At 45.1% G+C, this 14998-nt stretch overlaps 1 protein-coding gene across 3 annotated transcripts; it reads right to left on the bottom strand.

Moving 5' to 3' along the window:
• Window positions 1-646: 646 nt before the first annotated feature.
• On the bottom strand, window positions 647-14403 carry NONO (non-POU domain containing octamer binding). Of its 3 annotated transcripts, none has more exons than XM_014877117.2 (11): window positions 14247-14403; window positions 13950-14073; window positions 11104-11297; window positions 9843-10144; window positions 7683-7778; window positions 6641-6837; window positions 5805-5889; window positions 4660-4762; window positions 3293-3335; window positions 2873-2982; window positions 647-1667 (listed from the first exon to the last, which is right to left on the bottom strand). In XM_014877117.2, exons 2-11 carry the CDS (start codon window positions 14062-14064, stop codon window positions 1530-1532), a joined length of 1383 nt encoding a protein of 460 aa, XP_014732603.1. In that variant the 5' UTR covers window positions 14065-14073; window positions 14247-14403; the 3' UTR covers window positions 647-1529. The 3 variants fall into 3 exon arrangements, with proteins under 3 accessions (XP_014732603.1, XP_014732601.1, XP_088029058.1); XM_014877115.2 differs by having other exon boundaries at window positions 13905-14073; window positions 14247-14399; XM_088172932.1 differs by having other exon boundaries at window positions 11104-11324; window positions 14247-14384.
• Window positions 14404-14998: the final 595 nt, after the last annotated feature.

Here is a 14998-nt window from a genome sequence, read left to right as displayed (position 1 = left end):
TGCCCCAGTCCCGCCGCTCCTTCGGCGCTGCTCTGGGTTTGTCTGCGCTGTAGCCCCGCACCGCCTGCCCTGCCGAGACAGCCCTCAGTTCCAGCTACTGCCGCGGAATTCTCTCATACATCTTGTCCACCAGTCCGAGACCTTTTGCTCATTCCTGCCGTTCCAGCTTAGTGCTCTTCAGGGTCCTGCAGGGGCACTGGGATCAACTGCTCCAGGGCTTTGTGAAGCAAAGCCTCTCCTCCATCCTTCCCCTTCTCAGCTGAGGAGGCTGTCACAGGGTCCCTGCTTCTGTTTATTAATTCCACAGTTGTTGTTTTTGCCTTGCTATACATACTAGTAAAGAACTGTCATTCCTATCCTCATATCCCCTTAATTTCAAAATTATAATAATTCAGAGGGAGAAGGTTTACATTCTCCAGTCCAAGGGAGGGTCCTGCCTTCCCTAGCAGACACCTGTCTTTCAAACCGAGACAAACATACAAATAAAACTTGTTCTGTAGAACAAGTAGAAAATTCTCAGGGGTTGAAAACCCTCTTCACAGAGCTATACAAGAACAACTTTCATGCCATAACCTGAAGCTTCATTAAATTCAATCCACATGTAGACATTTATACTAAAAAAAAAGAAGAGACAAGACACCAGATAAAAAAGGCTTAAAATCCACTTTAATAATGCATTCCTGTAACATTCCTCAGACAAACTCAAACTTTTTAGTGGGACAATTACAGTTTGTGTTCAAACAGTTTACACTAAATGAAAAATCTTGTAGTACTCCTACACAAAAGACAGGCAAGATTAGGATTATACAAACATTTGTTTCAGTTAAATCTTCAGCATGAGATACAGTATCTTTATCCAATAGATTGTACTTTACTAAATAAAGAGATACAACACGTTATCAAAAAAATCCATCCAAACAAGAACTTCCCAGCCATTCAGGCTGCACGACTGTCAACTACTTCAAAGAAACAAATGGTCCAGGTAAAAAGAGTAACTAACAAGTTAGGAGGAAAAAAAAAAAAAGAAAAAGAAACAAACAAAATCTCCCCCAAGTCACTACATGACAGATCATTTGGAGCTATATAAATTTACAAAATCATGGGAGCTGCAAAGTACCCAAGTGCTGCCCTAGTTCTCCAGAGACTCCCCTGTGCTCTTAAGCAAGGTACACTACACCAATAAAATGCCCAGACATACTGAAATTTTATCCAATTTAGTCTCATGATTTCAGCTGCAGATAGGAAACCTGGAATGGTCAAGGCATTAGGGTCCTTGTAAGATTTTACCGTTGCTGAACCACGGAAGCCTCCCAGAATCCATTTTTCACTTTGAAATTAGGAATGCACCACATGAAATTTTCTAAAACCTTTACCAGTCAGACTGCACTCCCCTTATCCTAGAGTGGCTTTACCAAAGCAGGCCCTAAGTAACTATCTTTAAAATGTCCCCCCTCCCCCCCAAGTTGAACCCTATGTGGTCTGCCAAGATTTCTTTCTTTGGGGCGTGTACAGGGCATAGCTTAATCCTGTTAGTATCTGCGACGCTTGTTAGGGCCAAAATCTCCCCCTGGATTTCCTCTGTTGAAGGCAGGCGGGTTCCCTCCCATGGCTCCAAGGCCTTCCATGGCTCCACCCTGGCCGAAGCGATCTGGAGGCGGTGGTGGAGTCTTGGAACGAGGATAAGTGCAGAAGACACAGGAAGAAAAACAAGGAAGAACAAAGGGCAGTTAAAAGCCATTTGAGTTGACTCGAATTCTACCAGGATTCCACAATTCCAGCTGACCTAGCAGCAAACCTTCACCCCACCAAAAACATCCCCACAGTCCCAAAGCTGAACTGACAGGACCACTGCAGAACAAAGTCCCTTTCCCCACACAACCTGCAGTCAGGCATACTGGGACTGTGTGCACCACCTCACAGACCAGGGTCCTACTGGGGAGCAGGTGAGCCATCAGAACTCACCTTCCCTTTCCTGGCTTCATCTTCCACCTTAATTTCCATGTCTAATGCACATGTCCTTAATCTCTGTCCCTACCACTTAGGTACAAAAGCTTTTAGAAAAATAAAATTGCTCTGTATAATAAAAAAAAAAAAAAAAAAAAAAATCTGTGTCATAGCAGTCACAACAGAGCAAGAAGTCCGCGTAGGAATGTTTGCAGGAAAACAGTTTATTAGACCAACTGATAAAAACCACTGAAGGAAGATGAATTTTCAGGACAAACTTTACTATGACTGCTGCTGTTTCTGCTGGTGACTGGAAGTGCAGACACTGTGGGAGGACCAATCCTCTGTGTGACAGAGAGGAATGACAGATGCCACAAAAGCCAGTCTATTGCAAAGCCCTGCAGTAAAGTTTAAAACTAAATCAAATAAAAAAAAATTTAGAAGTCAAACAAATAAGCATGAACTCCACTGATTCCTCACTTTTGACCTCCTAAGCAAGTTAGCTGAACTAATTCTGGCTTATAAGAACAGGAGATAACTACTTTCAGAACTGGCGATGAACAGAACACTCCTGAAAGCTTAGCTTTATGCCTGAAGGAATCTACTCTCAAAAAACTCTCAATTTAACAAAGTTCTTCCCATTAGGTCATTAAAAAAACACCATATATTATTGCTAAGATCTTTCTAACAAGCATTTTTAAACTAGCTCTCTCAGAAGTAAATTAAGCAGTTATTAGACTTGGCTCAATCTCCTGAAAATTATCAGCTAGTATCAAGGCAAGATTAACTTCTAAAGACTTCAGCAGAAGTGAAGCAACAGGTCTGGGTAGACAAAGAAGCTTCAACTTCAGCAGCTAGTGCTTAATACTGGAAACAACATAATCTGCGTTTTAAAGGTGTGCACAAAAAGCAGAGGGAGATACACTACCATTCCCATGGCTCCATCAGGGATCATAGCTCCAGGGCCAGCAGCAGGAGGTGCAGGAGCTGGGACATTGGTACCACCCATAGCTCCTCTATTGTTCATGCCAATGGTTCCTGGAAAAGAAAACTGAGGAATAATCCTGGCACACACACACAGTGACTGGGGTCTGCTCATCACCCCAGAGCCACAAAACACTGTCACATGCAGCTATTAACCAGCTTTGCACTATCAGGTCAAGACTAACTGATCTTCCTTTACAGTAAGTTGTGTTTCCTGTCACATCAATACTTCCTCTTACTAGCCTGGGAGATTACTTTGATTGAGTTTCAAAATAAGAAGCCAATAAAATGAGATCACTGAAAAAAAAGTGCAGATTTTGTAAGGAAGGAAATGAACATGCACAGGAACAAAGAATACTCTTACCTCCCATACCCATCTGTCCCATTCGCATGTCTGGTGGCTCCCTCTAGAAAGACAGACACTCATTTCAACTGATAATCAGGCTTTCAAAAATGTAATTATACAAATTCAATGAGCTCTGAGGATTTATTACTGAACAATGCGTAGAAAAGTAATTCCCAGGATAAATTCCATAGAAAGGCAGGAGCAACCTTCACACTTTAGCTGATGAATGAACAGGTTTTATTTTAAATATCTCATTATAAAAGGTTGTTTTTCAGAATTTTAATAAAACATGCAGCAGCAAAGCTGCAGATGTAGACTTCAGCAAACACATCTTGATGGAAAGATGTGCTGAGCAGTAGTAACACATTAGATAAAATCAGTTTTCCTACTCCTTCAGCATGGCTAAAAAGCTTTTCCTGTTGGAAAGAATGCAAGCTTACATAAAGACATAGTACTTTCATTGAATTACCATTTAGTGAGCTCAATTTCTCTTTTATTAACCAAGAAACACCTATCACAGATTTCTCTCACTGCAAAATCAGGAGCACCTCCTCACCTCAGTGAGGGCACTACTTTTTTCACATTGTTAAGTGAAGACAACTTTTACTTCATCCGTAGTCTCAGTGCCATTATTTATCATATGAAAGCAGTATTATTTGTAGGAATCAGGATATCTGCTGCACAAGGAGAATATTCCCACATTTGGCTCCATCATGCTCTTGGCCCTTTGGTTTCATACATATTTAGCTATTTTGCCTAGGGGCCACGCTTCACTAGTAAGCATTAAACACCTACCCCCAGCTGCATCAATTCCTCAACACCACCTGAACAGCTCTACAGCTGCCTCCACAAGAGAAAGTGGCTGGGACTGGAAACAAATTGTAAGGCATTTCTCTATAGAACTAGAGATACTGTTATTAAAAGGCAGTTTAGCACCAGGCTACACTACCAAAAAATACTTGACCAACTGACTTTTAAGTACAAGCTTATACCATGCCTGTAACAATGCCTCCAGTTGGGATCATTTTATCATGACTAAGACTGGCAAGCTAGGGATATTGCCAGTCATATAATCATAACTGGGTTCTGCTGCAGTACTTCAGGACAGTGAGTGTTGTAAGAATAGAGTTAGTCAGCATACATTTTTCTGTACAGCAAGACAGCTAAAGGAGGTCCTACATGAAGAGCAGTGGAACAGAACCAGGGATTTACAGTTTCCAGGCTAAACGGTATTAAGATCGGAGGGAGACAATGATTTAGGGTAGAATGCACTACTGATATATAGTCCTCCAACCAAGCTGAAAATTCACAGAAAGCTGTGCTGCAGAAGGAAAAAAATCTACTGAGAATGTACAGATGTAATGGAAATGTAGAAACACTCTTACCGCATCAGCAAAATTCCCTTTAAAGCCTTCCTGCTGGCGTCTCATCATCTCTTCTTGCTGCCTTCTCATTTCCTCCTCACGGCGCCTGCGTTCTTCCTCTTGCCTGCAAAGAAAGTCCAAGGATGCTAAGGACAACAAACACCAACCATGTGCATCCCTGTGCTGCAGCGCTGCCTCATGGATCTTCATTGGAAACTTTACACTTCCAACTTTCAGTTTTGAGGAGCTCATTTTAAAAAAACCCACTTGTGTGCGTGCATCTCATGAGAACCAGCTGAAGGAGCTGGAGGGACTCAGCCTGGAGAAAAGGAGGCTCAAGGGGGACATTATCACTCTCTACAACTACCTGACAAGAGGGTGAAGCCAGGTGGGACTCAGTCTCTTCTCCTAGATAACAAGTGGCAGGACAAGAGGAAATGGCCTTAAGTTGCACCAGGGAAAATTTAGATTTGGTATCAGGGAAAACTTCTTGACCAAAAGGGTTACAAAGCATTTGCACAGGCTGCCCAGAAAGTGGTGGAGTCATCATCCCTGTAAGGATTTAAAGGATGTGTACATGTGGTGCTTAGGGACATGGTGGGCTTGGCAGAGTTAGATTTACGGCTGAACTCACTGATCTTAGCAGTGTTTTCCAACCCTATGCACACAGCAGCTCCCAAATGCACGCTGACTAAATGCAATATCATGCATCAAGTCTGACAGGTCTCAAGCCCCTTCTATTACAAATAGTCTGGTAATCTTCCTGGAACTTCTTAAAATGATTCTAAGACAAGGAAGTGCTACAATGGAGACAAATGTCTGAGAATAAGTTACCTCTCAAATAAAAACAGAGATGCTAGAATGGGATTTACTGATCTACAGCACTGAAGCCACTAAATCCAAGCAGAGATTGATTTTTCTATCTGCCTCATTAACGAGCATAACTGAGACACCGAGATGTGAAAAAGCAAATACTAATCAATGGAAGAAACTCCTAACTCTTCCATCTTAAATCAAGTGTACACTCTTCCCTATGAACAAAAAAAGCCCAAAGTAACAGCCACACTTCAAGTAGTAATTAAACTGTCACAATGAACAATTAGGTGCAGTGAAAAGGTGTTGTATTCCACTAGGGATTTACAGCACTTCACAACCTGCCCCCTTACCTGAGTTCCAACTGTTTACGTTTTTGTACTTCTTGGTTATGCAATTCCTCCATTCTCCTCAGCTCCTCCTGGCGTCTCATTAAATCTGTGTAAGACAACAGTAAAAGACACAATCAGACTCCTCTCCTGGGCCATCTCTTACGAATTCCTGAACTAGAACTGTGACACAAATGAGAAAAAGGTAACAGAGCCTTCACCAATACAGTGCTATCTCTCCATATTAGGTTTAAGAAGATTCACTGTCAGGGTCACAACAACCCCTGCAGCTCCAGGCTGGGGCAGAGGGGCTGGAAAGTGCATGGTGGGAAAGGCCCTGCGGGTGCTGGTCAATAGCAGCTGTGCATGAGCCAGGTGTGCCCAGGTGGGCAAGAGGCCACTGGTACCTGGCCTGTCCCAGCCATGGTGTGGCAGCAGGACCACGACAGGGACTGTCCCCCTGACTGGGCACTGGTGAGACCACTCCTCAAATCCTGTGTCCGGCTCTGGGCCCCTTGCAAGAAGGACACTGTGGGCCTGGAACATGTCCAGAGAAAGGAACAGAGCTGGGAAGGGTCTGGAGCACAAGTCTGATGAGGAGCAGCTGAGGGAGCTCAGCCTGGATAAAAGAAGGCTTGAGGAGCCTCTTGTTCTACAAGTACCTGAAAGGAGTCTAATGATTGGATTTGCTTATTTTTCCACCTACACAATTGTATGATTTCATTTATTTGCCGCTACCATGCTTGGTTACGAGGCAAGCAACCACCACAGCTCCCCTGCAGGGGTCTCTAGCCAGTCTATTGAGCCACCCACTCCAGGATGGTGCAGGGCCCTGTGCCCATCCTGAAGTTATCTGATACCTTGCCGCATGAGCATCACTTGGTGCTCATGGCGAGCTGCTTCCATTTCCATTTCCAGCTTCTCTCGAGCTTCCTTGATGTTGCGATCTACTTGTTCCTGCTGCTGCTTCTCCATTTCTATCAAAGCCTTCCAACGCATGGCATATTCATATTCAAAGCTGCCAGGCTGTGCAAACCGAGGAGGCTGCTCACGCTCCCTGTCAAACAATGAAGAGCTAGTGAATGCTTCAAGAGTGCAATAGCAGGCCCTTTCAACAGTTAACTGTGCCTGAGACACCAGTTTGTCTGCTCCTCAGGCATCATCTTATTCCTGTATGGAAGCTGTCCTCCTCCCTAGCAAGCAATGATATTGCTTTCATAAGACACCAAGAGGCTCTGGGTAGAGATTTAGAAACATCCTTGAAAACAACAGCGTTTGGTCCTGCAGCACATCTTATGGACAGATGCACTCCAGAAACAAACACTGCCCAAATGAGCACGTTATTTTCACCCTGCACTTGTAGAACAGATCTATTTCTAATTCCACTTCCTGAAGCTCTCATCTTCCTTACTTGAAAAATTCATGAGCTCACATAGTTAGCTAATGCCAACTGCTCAGATCACAGGATTCCCACCTATACTGTGAAGCCTTCTAAGACTCTGGTCTTATACCTGGATAGCTCTACAATTTCCTAATGCTAGTCACTTAATTCCTTAAATTTCTATTGTGGGCTCAAGTGTTTCCTACATAGACTTCCTGTAATACTTCCCAGGGAATCTCACATCATCTGTGTTCTCAAACTGATCTAATTTTTTATTCCAACAACTGAAATGGACTTATGCAAAATATGTGAAGGCTGCTAGTCTTATCCAGCAGCGTGGATTCAAAATCACTGTTTTCTTTCAGCCAGTCATGGCAAGAGAACAGTGAATGCAATTCTCCTTCGAAAGTCAGGTCACATTTATGGGAAAAAAGGAGGACCTGATGAACACTGATGAGCAACCCTTCTAAGAATGAGGCACCAGCCCACAGGTACTCTCCTGTTGCATGCCAGGCACATACTTGTGATATTGCTGGTTTTTGATGACTAGTTTCTCTGGTAGACCCTCCTCATCATCATACTGGTCCATAGGCTCCACAGTGACAGGGCGAGGGAATCTGTAAAGAAAAACTGAGGTGCTTTCAAGAAAATTCAAGATCAAGCTTCCAGTTTTGGAAAGCACAACTTACATTGCTTTTAGCACTGCTCAAAGAAACTCAGAGCAGGGGATCTCAACCAAAGTGAAATCAGAAATCACTTTGAACACTCTTTCTGCTTGTTTTCTAGAACAGAACTGTAACTGTTAATCAAAATCCTTGTTTAATCCAAACCAAAATCTTACCGAAAGAATACTATTTGTAGTTAGTTGGTTCAAATTAACATCTTAACTGGAATCCTGACATGCTCCAGGAGGACCTACTCAGCATGAAGTCTTGTCTCTAGAGTGTCACAAGTCCATCTGTGCCTTTTTATGGCTGTCTAAAGCAAAGAGTCACTACACCACTCCTCACCAGAGGCTGTGGGCTGTACCATCCAGTCCTACATACCCTCCTGCTGAGGCCACCATATGCTACTGTTGCTTGGCAACAACAGTGCTCTCGGAAGGTGCATTGGGCACTCCGAATTTCCACCCCCAGGGAATCCACTGGTGCACTTCACAACAGACACTGCAGATGCGTACTTCCTGGCTTCTGCATGCAGAAGGAAGTATTGACCTAGTCTCGGAATTGGCTCTCCCCCACAGCACTGACACTGCTCATTCTCAGCACAAAGCTGCACCCCTGCTTCCCATGTGTTCCTCAGTCTCATATCAGGGTTGGGGAAATGAAGACAGATGATCCTGTTGTGCCAAATGGCAATGGGTACCCAGGCTCCAGCAGGAAGGCAGGATATGTAAGGCTAAAAGCCCTTTCCTCAGCTGAAGATCCATAATACAGCTTTTCACTTTGATGTGACATATTCCATTATTAATAATCTTATTTTCTAACATGAAGCAATTTTAAAATGTTTATCTAGCTTTCCTGTCTTGAACTAGGACAAACCAGAACAAGTTTAATCAAAACCAAACCATAACTGGAAAAAAATAACAGACTTGTTTGTGATCTTAGATATCAGAACCTAACATACTGATAGCTATAGAGACTGAATGTTAACCTTGGTTATGCATTGATAGTGATTAATTTTGCATGATCACTTTTAAAAAAATCTGTTTTCATGGTGCTTTCAGGTATAGACTTGTGACTCAGCAAAAGCTTCCTAACAGTAATCCTCCTGTAGAGCACTACTCGCTATGCAGGTTATCCTCAAGGAGTGTCAGGGAGGAAAGCAGGTATTAAAAAAGAAATAAGCAAAATCTGCTTTTTGAAACTGAATGTGCTTGTGTACAGCTGTGCCACTGCAGATCCATAGGAGGTGAGAAGCAAGTAACTTTAAAAAAAAACACTTTAAGAATGAGCAATATAGCCCCATTTCAGGAATAGTTCTAATCACAAATTTTAGGAGCATAATAAAAAGTAGAGCTTTTTTTCCCCCCCCCAATAAATCAGAAATCGCTCCCTCTTAACAGAGCAACAAACTGCTCTGAGGAATGCAAGTGGAATTGGTCATTTGCTTAAGCAAGTTCACAAGATTATTAAAGAACAGGCTTTTCTGCTTTATTACATTCAAGCACGGGGAAAACAGTTTATAATGGTGAAAACTCCAAACAATCCAACCTATCGAAGCAGCCTCTTCAACAGATCCCAAGCCCACAGTAGCATTCCACCCCAGCAGTGCGTACTACAAGTGGAATCCCATCCCAAGACTCTACCCTTTAGTGATGCAGAGTGTACAATTAAAACATTTGCACTTCGTTTCCAAGAAAGTTATACAGATGGTCTCTGAAATAGGTCCTGTTCTTAAAGGCTGCTTTAATTGCCCTAAGGTTGTTTTATGAAGAAAGAGTGTATTTGGAAATTTTATGCACTTACTCCACTAGCAGCTTCCCAGAAGAAAGTTTTCAGACCTGAGCTTCAGCACAGACTGTCTCTTGTTGGAACAAAGCTAAATAAAATTCTCCCCAGGCCAATCCCCTACCACCTCGTGCCCCATCTTCCCACTGTTGTGTTAAGAACCAGTATTCAGCAGCCAATGCCACCCAACCTGCACATGCCAGCAGAGCACCTCTCCCCATCTGCACTTACGTAGTTAGCAGGAAAGACCCATCACTACATCTATCCAGCGCTTTCCTAGCAGCAGGCTTCCCTGAGAACTCCACAATGCCTTTCCCAGAGGATCGTCCTCTGTCATCCACAATAACCACAGCCCTTTCCACCTGGCCAAACACTGAGAAGGCTTCCTCCAGGAGCTCATTGGACACAAACTGAGGCAGGTTCCTGACTGTCAGCGAGGCGCTGTGGCAGGCAAAGCGCACTCGGAGCTGCTTCCCACGGAGAGGCATGTTGTCCAGTTCCACCTTGGCAATCTCTGCCAGAGTGCGAGTTTCCTGCAGATAAAAATAGCCATCGTTAAAACTCCCAGTGAAGCACAGGATTAAACACAGGTTTATTTCTCCGTAACAAGTACTTCTGGGAGAAATAAATGATTCTCCCACGGCTTGGTAAGAAGTGTGCCAAAAAATCACAGCTATTCCTTATCATGAATGACTGAACAGCTGGAGTTTGGGGGTGGGGAGGGTAAGAAATATATAACAAATACCTAAGTTTAGTCCAAATTTTCATTATCACACATAATTATATTAAGGCTACAAAACGCCTTTTTTAAAAAAACAAAGATATTTAAAAAAATAATCAAGATTCATCTATTAACCAAGCCTGATAAGGAAATGCTGATAGTATGACCATCCATGAAAGACCTTCTATGCCAGTTTCACACCTTTCCACTCATTTAAGTCACTAACAAGCAGATGCACTACGTGAAAAAACCCCAAATGTGGGTGTGGGAACCTCAGTCACTCACCTCGGGGTTTTCAGAAAGGTGGTGCACGAGTCACAGAAATCTGAAAACCACTCTATGGTTGTAGCTACTTCCCTTCCAGACACACTTCAACGTGATCATTTAATGATCCCTTACCCCAAGAGCAGTAATCACACCAGAAATACTGCATGACAAACTATGCCCATTCTATATTCCAGAAATAGAAACGTTCACTTTATCTCTAACAGCATCAGATTCATGTGGGGTTTTTTCTGCTTTCTACCAGTTGATTTCAGAATAAATTTATCAGATCTCTCATAACTCCAGCCACAAGCTGCCTAAATTCACATTTCTTTATATAACAAGCTCTAGACAAACCACTTGGAAGCTAATCCCATATTCCAGTTACTAAGATCATTAGGAGGTGTAATCAGCAAGACATCTGAACATCTACTACTTTCAACTAGCAATACTGCTCCAGTGTGAGCCAGTACCACGAAAACTCCCCAAAGGTGCCAAGTCACTCACCAGCCTGATAAAACCAAAGCCTTTGTCCTTGTGTATGAAGACTTCCCCTGCCTTGCCATACTTCTCAAACAACTTTCTCATCTCTTCCTCTGTAATATCTGGGGGCAGATTCCCCACAAAGAGGCGGCTTCTTTGGGTGAAGGTCTTTTCACCAGGTTTCCGGAAATTCTTCAGGTCAATAGTCAGGCCTTCATCTGAGGGGAATAAGGTACACAGCTGCTCTACAGTTGGGGGGATAAATTTTATTAGGTTTCATCACAGTGACCACAGAGACACAGGATAATGCAGGTAACACTACCCATTAACTTTGGTCCAGCCATCTCTCCAGCAACATGGGAGTTTTATTTCAGAACGGCCCCATAGATTTTTTTAAAGAAAACTGCACCTCAATGCTCATTAACACCAGTGAATGACAGTCTAGAGCTGGAGAAAACAACACACTGCAGCTTGAAATAACATGAGACATTTCACTCAAACGTTTTGAGATCTGGTCAAGATAACTGGCCCACCAAAAAAAAAAAAAAAAATCAACTGTAGTCACAACACAGGATTTTGCTATTACAACATGAATAATTACAGAAAAGCCACAGTTTAGCCAGAAAACATATTTTTGCTGAAAACCACACCAAACCAACTCCAGATATCTAGAAAATTATGAAAATCAGAGGAAATTTTTTTCAGACAGATAACATTTCAGATAGCTGTCATTCTATGAGATGGGTTCCAGAGTATGAGTTTCCAAGCTGAAGAGAAGGCTGGAATAGTGAAAATAGTGGGGAAAAATATCAACCTAAAACTCAAAAACCAAACCCCACCCCAGAAACCAGCCATATAGGTGAGTCCTCAGAAAAATTACAAGATTAATTACAAAGGAAAATCTCTATTCAGTAAGTTATGCTAGAAGGGACTTTTTGAAGTTGGAAGAGGCCTCAGAGATCGAGTCCAAGGTTAAAATATTTTCTGAGCTATCCAAGAGAAATAAACACAAACAGTAACATTCTCAAATCCCCACACATATACACAATCTTTAACCCTTAATTCAGCAAGAGTCCAGCATAATCCTGAAAGCTCTGATATATGCCAGACACAGGGGTGGATTTAGCATCACTTTATCTTATCATCCTGTGCCCCATTTTCTTAAACACACATGGAACTACACCACACAGGACTACAAGGCACAGAAAACAACTCCTTTGCTTTGCAGAGGACACAAATCACAGTCACACACAAACTGTGAACATAAATGGCTTGATTCCAGCTACAAAGCAGGACACGAAATGAGAAAGACTGTGCATGCAAAGACAATACATGCAAGACATTGCAAGAACAACCCTTTGACAAGAGTAAGCACCCCTCCATGGCTAACACTAAATAGTAAGACAGAGCATGTCCAGAGAAGAACAGTGAGAGTAAGTTATCTACTTCACGTAGCAAAGGTGCAGGAATGAAATGTTTTGCCTTGCTCACAGCATTACCACGAGTATTTGAGGATAATTGCAAGGCCTGTGGATACAACACCAGGTACTGGGAACAGAGAACTCAGGGGTACACAGCGTACCACTGTTCTGCCTCAGGAGATCCATGCGAAGAAGTGAGACACAGTCACTCACTACAAGCTGATCCCTGTGGGAATTCCCCAGTACAGCTGTACTGGTTATTGTTTTCAGCCTGACTGGAAACGTCTGCTCTGCCACCCTCTGTTATTGTCTGTTCAACTCGACCACCTAATAAAAACATGCTGGATTTTTACCAGCCCAGTATCCTTGACACAAAAAATCCCACTCGGAGGAGCCACGCAAAGTGCACAGGTGATTTCTACACATTTTTGTTTTGAACAGCCAAAGTTAAAAAAAAAAGAACTTAAAAAAATCCACATATAATAAAACTAAAACACTTCTCCCCACCGCAAAAAAAAAAAAAAAAGCTAACGGAGATGTCTCGCCACGGTACTTCTAAACGATCAGGTTAGATCACTTCAGGCCCCTGAAGCCATTAACACGTCCTGTCCCAGCTCACAAGCACCAGATCTAGAGCGCCAGTCCACGCCGACCTTGAAAACCCGGAAACCCGCTGGAGCAGAACGGCTTTCATCTATGTCAACTAGCATTAAATACTAAGTAAAACCGAGTATCTCCTGGTTCCTCATTATAAAAAAAATCCGTCTTAAATTCAGCCTGCAGATTGCTGTAACAACGTCCTTACTACAATATAATCTTCACCGAGAGCAAACTTATTTCTGTATAACCTAGTAATTCCTCTAGTAATCAAGCTTCTTACGTTCCTAGTTTCTTAAGAAAATCTGTATTGAGAAACCGTCTGTTATGCCCGAGGGAAAAAACAGGAACTAGACAATGAAAGACAGAGTTTGTTATATTCTCAACGCTTACAGACACTGTCAAGAACGCATTGACTTCGAAACTTTAAGTGCTCTTTTCCTGAGACTTTTGAGGCAAAGACAGAACCTCTATATCGCTGCTCTGGTTTTGGGAATGCATAAACCTTACGAACACAAGAAACTTGGGAACAAACGCCACAGGAGTCACGTGGACCTTCGAGCAGACTGAGCAAAACCAAAAGAAAACCCTCAAATACAACCTATGCGCAATTAAACCTATGTTTTCCAACAAGGGGAAAAAACTGGTATAGCAGGAGATGTTGCAGCCTGCTTAGGAATCTAAGGATTTATTGTTTTAACTTGGAAAGCCGGGTTCCTTTTGTTCCTGCCGAGACCTGTTGCACCCCCGAGGGCCGCAGCTAACCCGAGGTTTCCCGCTGCACCGAAGTGGTCGCGCAGCGCCTACCCAGAGCGGGGCCGGGCGGGCCCCCGCGGCGGGCCCGGGACTCACTCTGGCTGTTGGCCTGCTGCCCGTTTGCGGGGATGGACGGCGGTGGATGCTGCTGGTGCTGCTTGCGCGGAGCGTGGTTCTGCTTCTCCATGTTGAACCCCTTGTTGCCCTGCATCTTCCCCACCTAAAAGCAACACATGCACGGTCGGGAAGCGGCCCGGAGCACGGACCCGGGTGGCTCCCGCCAGCCCCGCGTGCAGGGGCGGAGCGGGCCGCGCGGGCCGCGCCGGGCCCCGGCACAACCCGGCGGCGACGGAGCAGGGCCCAGCCGCGACCCTACCGCCCCCGCGACCTCACCTGGCGGCAACACCGGACAGGGACACGGACACCGGGACAGGCACTGGCCCCGGACACAGACACGGGCACCGGGACCGCGGCGGCCCTGAACGGAGAGCGCGCGGCCGGAACTCGCGCAGCCTAACACGGCGCCCCTCTCGCTTAACTCCTATTGGCCACCCGGCACCCGCCGCCGCGCCGCTAATTGGCCAACGCCGCCATCACTCACAGTGGCCGCCGCGGTAGGGCGGGACCAGCTGGTCGTGCACAGATCCCATTGGCCAACGAAGCCGCGGCGCGCGCTGCCAATCACGGCGGCGGGCACCAAGCTAGGGTGAGAGGCGAGCGGGGGACAAAGGGAGCGCCGCGACCCGCCCCGCGCGCGGCGCGCAGGCGCGGTGCAGGCGCGTAGAGGCCGCGCGCTTTTAAAGGGCCAGCGGCGGCGCCGAGCGCGTGCCGCCCCGCCGCGGCCCCCGAAGTGCGCCCGGGATGGCACCGGGACTGGCTTTTCCACCCTGACGGGTGAGCACCGGAGCCCGGGCAGCGCCGCGGGGCCGGCGTGTTCCGATCCGGTCTCCTCCAGGTGTCCTCCAGCCCCGTGCCCGCTCCTTGCCGCGTCCAGCCTCGGGCTGCCCCTCATCGTCCGGACCCCGTTCCCGTCGTTGCCCCGCTGCGGTGGGGAAGGCAGCTCGGTCCCACCGTGCCGTGCCCCACCCCTGGGAACGCAACGGGCGCTCTGGGAGCTCGGTCGGATCCCGCCTCGGGCGGGTTTC

This window comes from Sturnus vulgaris, chromosome 14 (assembly GCF_052056855.1).
Source record: "Sturnus vulgaris isolate bStuVul1 chromosome 14, bStuVul1.hap1, whole genome shotgun sequence".
NCBI lineage: Eukaryota > Metazoa > Chordata > Aves > Passeriformes > Sturnidae > Sturnus > Sturnus vulgaris.
The sequence above is the reverse complement of the archived record's forward strand: the minus strand, read 5'-3'. Positions and strand labels throughout refer to the sequence as shown.

What these genes read in the sequence shown, in the direction of transcription:
- NONO (XM_014877115.2), bottom strand. Translation starts at nt 14,064, where the DNA reads ATGCAGGGCAACAAGGGGTTCAACATGGAGAAGCAGAACCACGCTCCG. An exon ending in AAAAACCAGCAATATCACAA is followed by an intron (nt 6,838 to 7,682) that starts GTATGTGCCTGG and finishes ATTGTTTGACAG; the next exon opens with GGAGCGTGAGCAGCCTCCTC. An exon ending in CGTAAACAGTTGGAACTCAG is followed by an intron (nt 4,763 to 5,804) that starts GTAAGGGGGCAG and finishes CTTTCTTTGCAG; the next exon opens with GCAAGAGGAAGAACGCAGGC.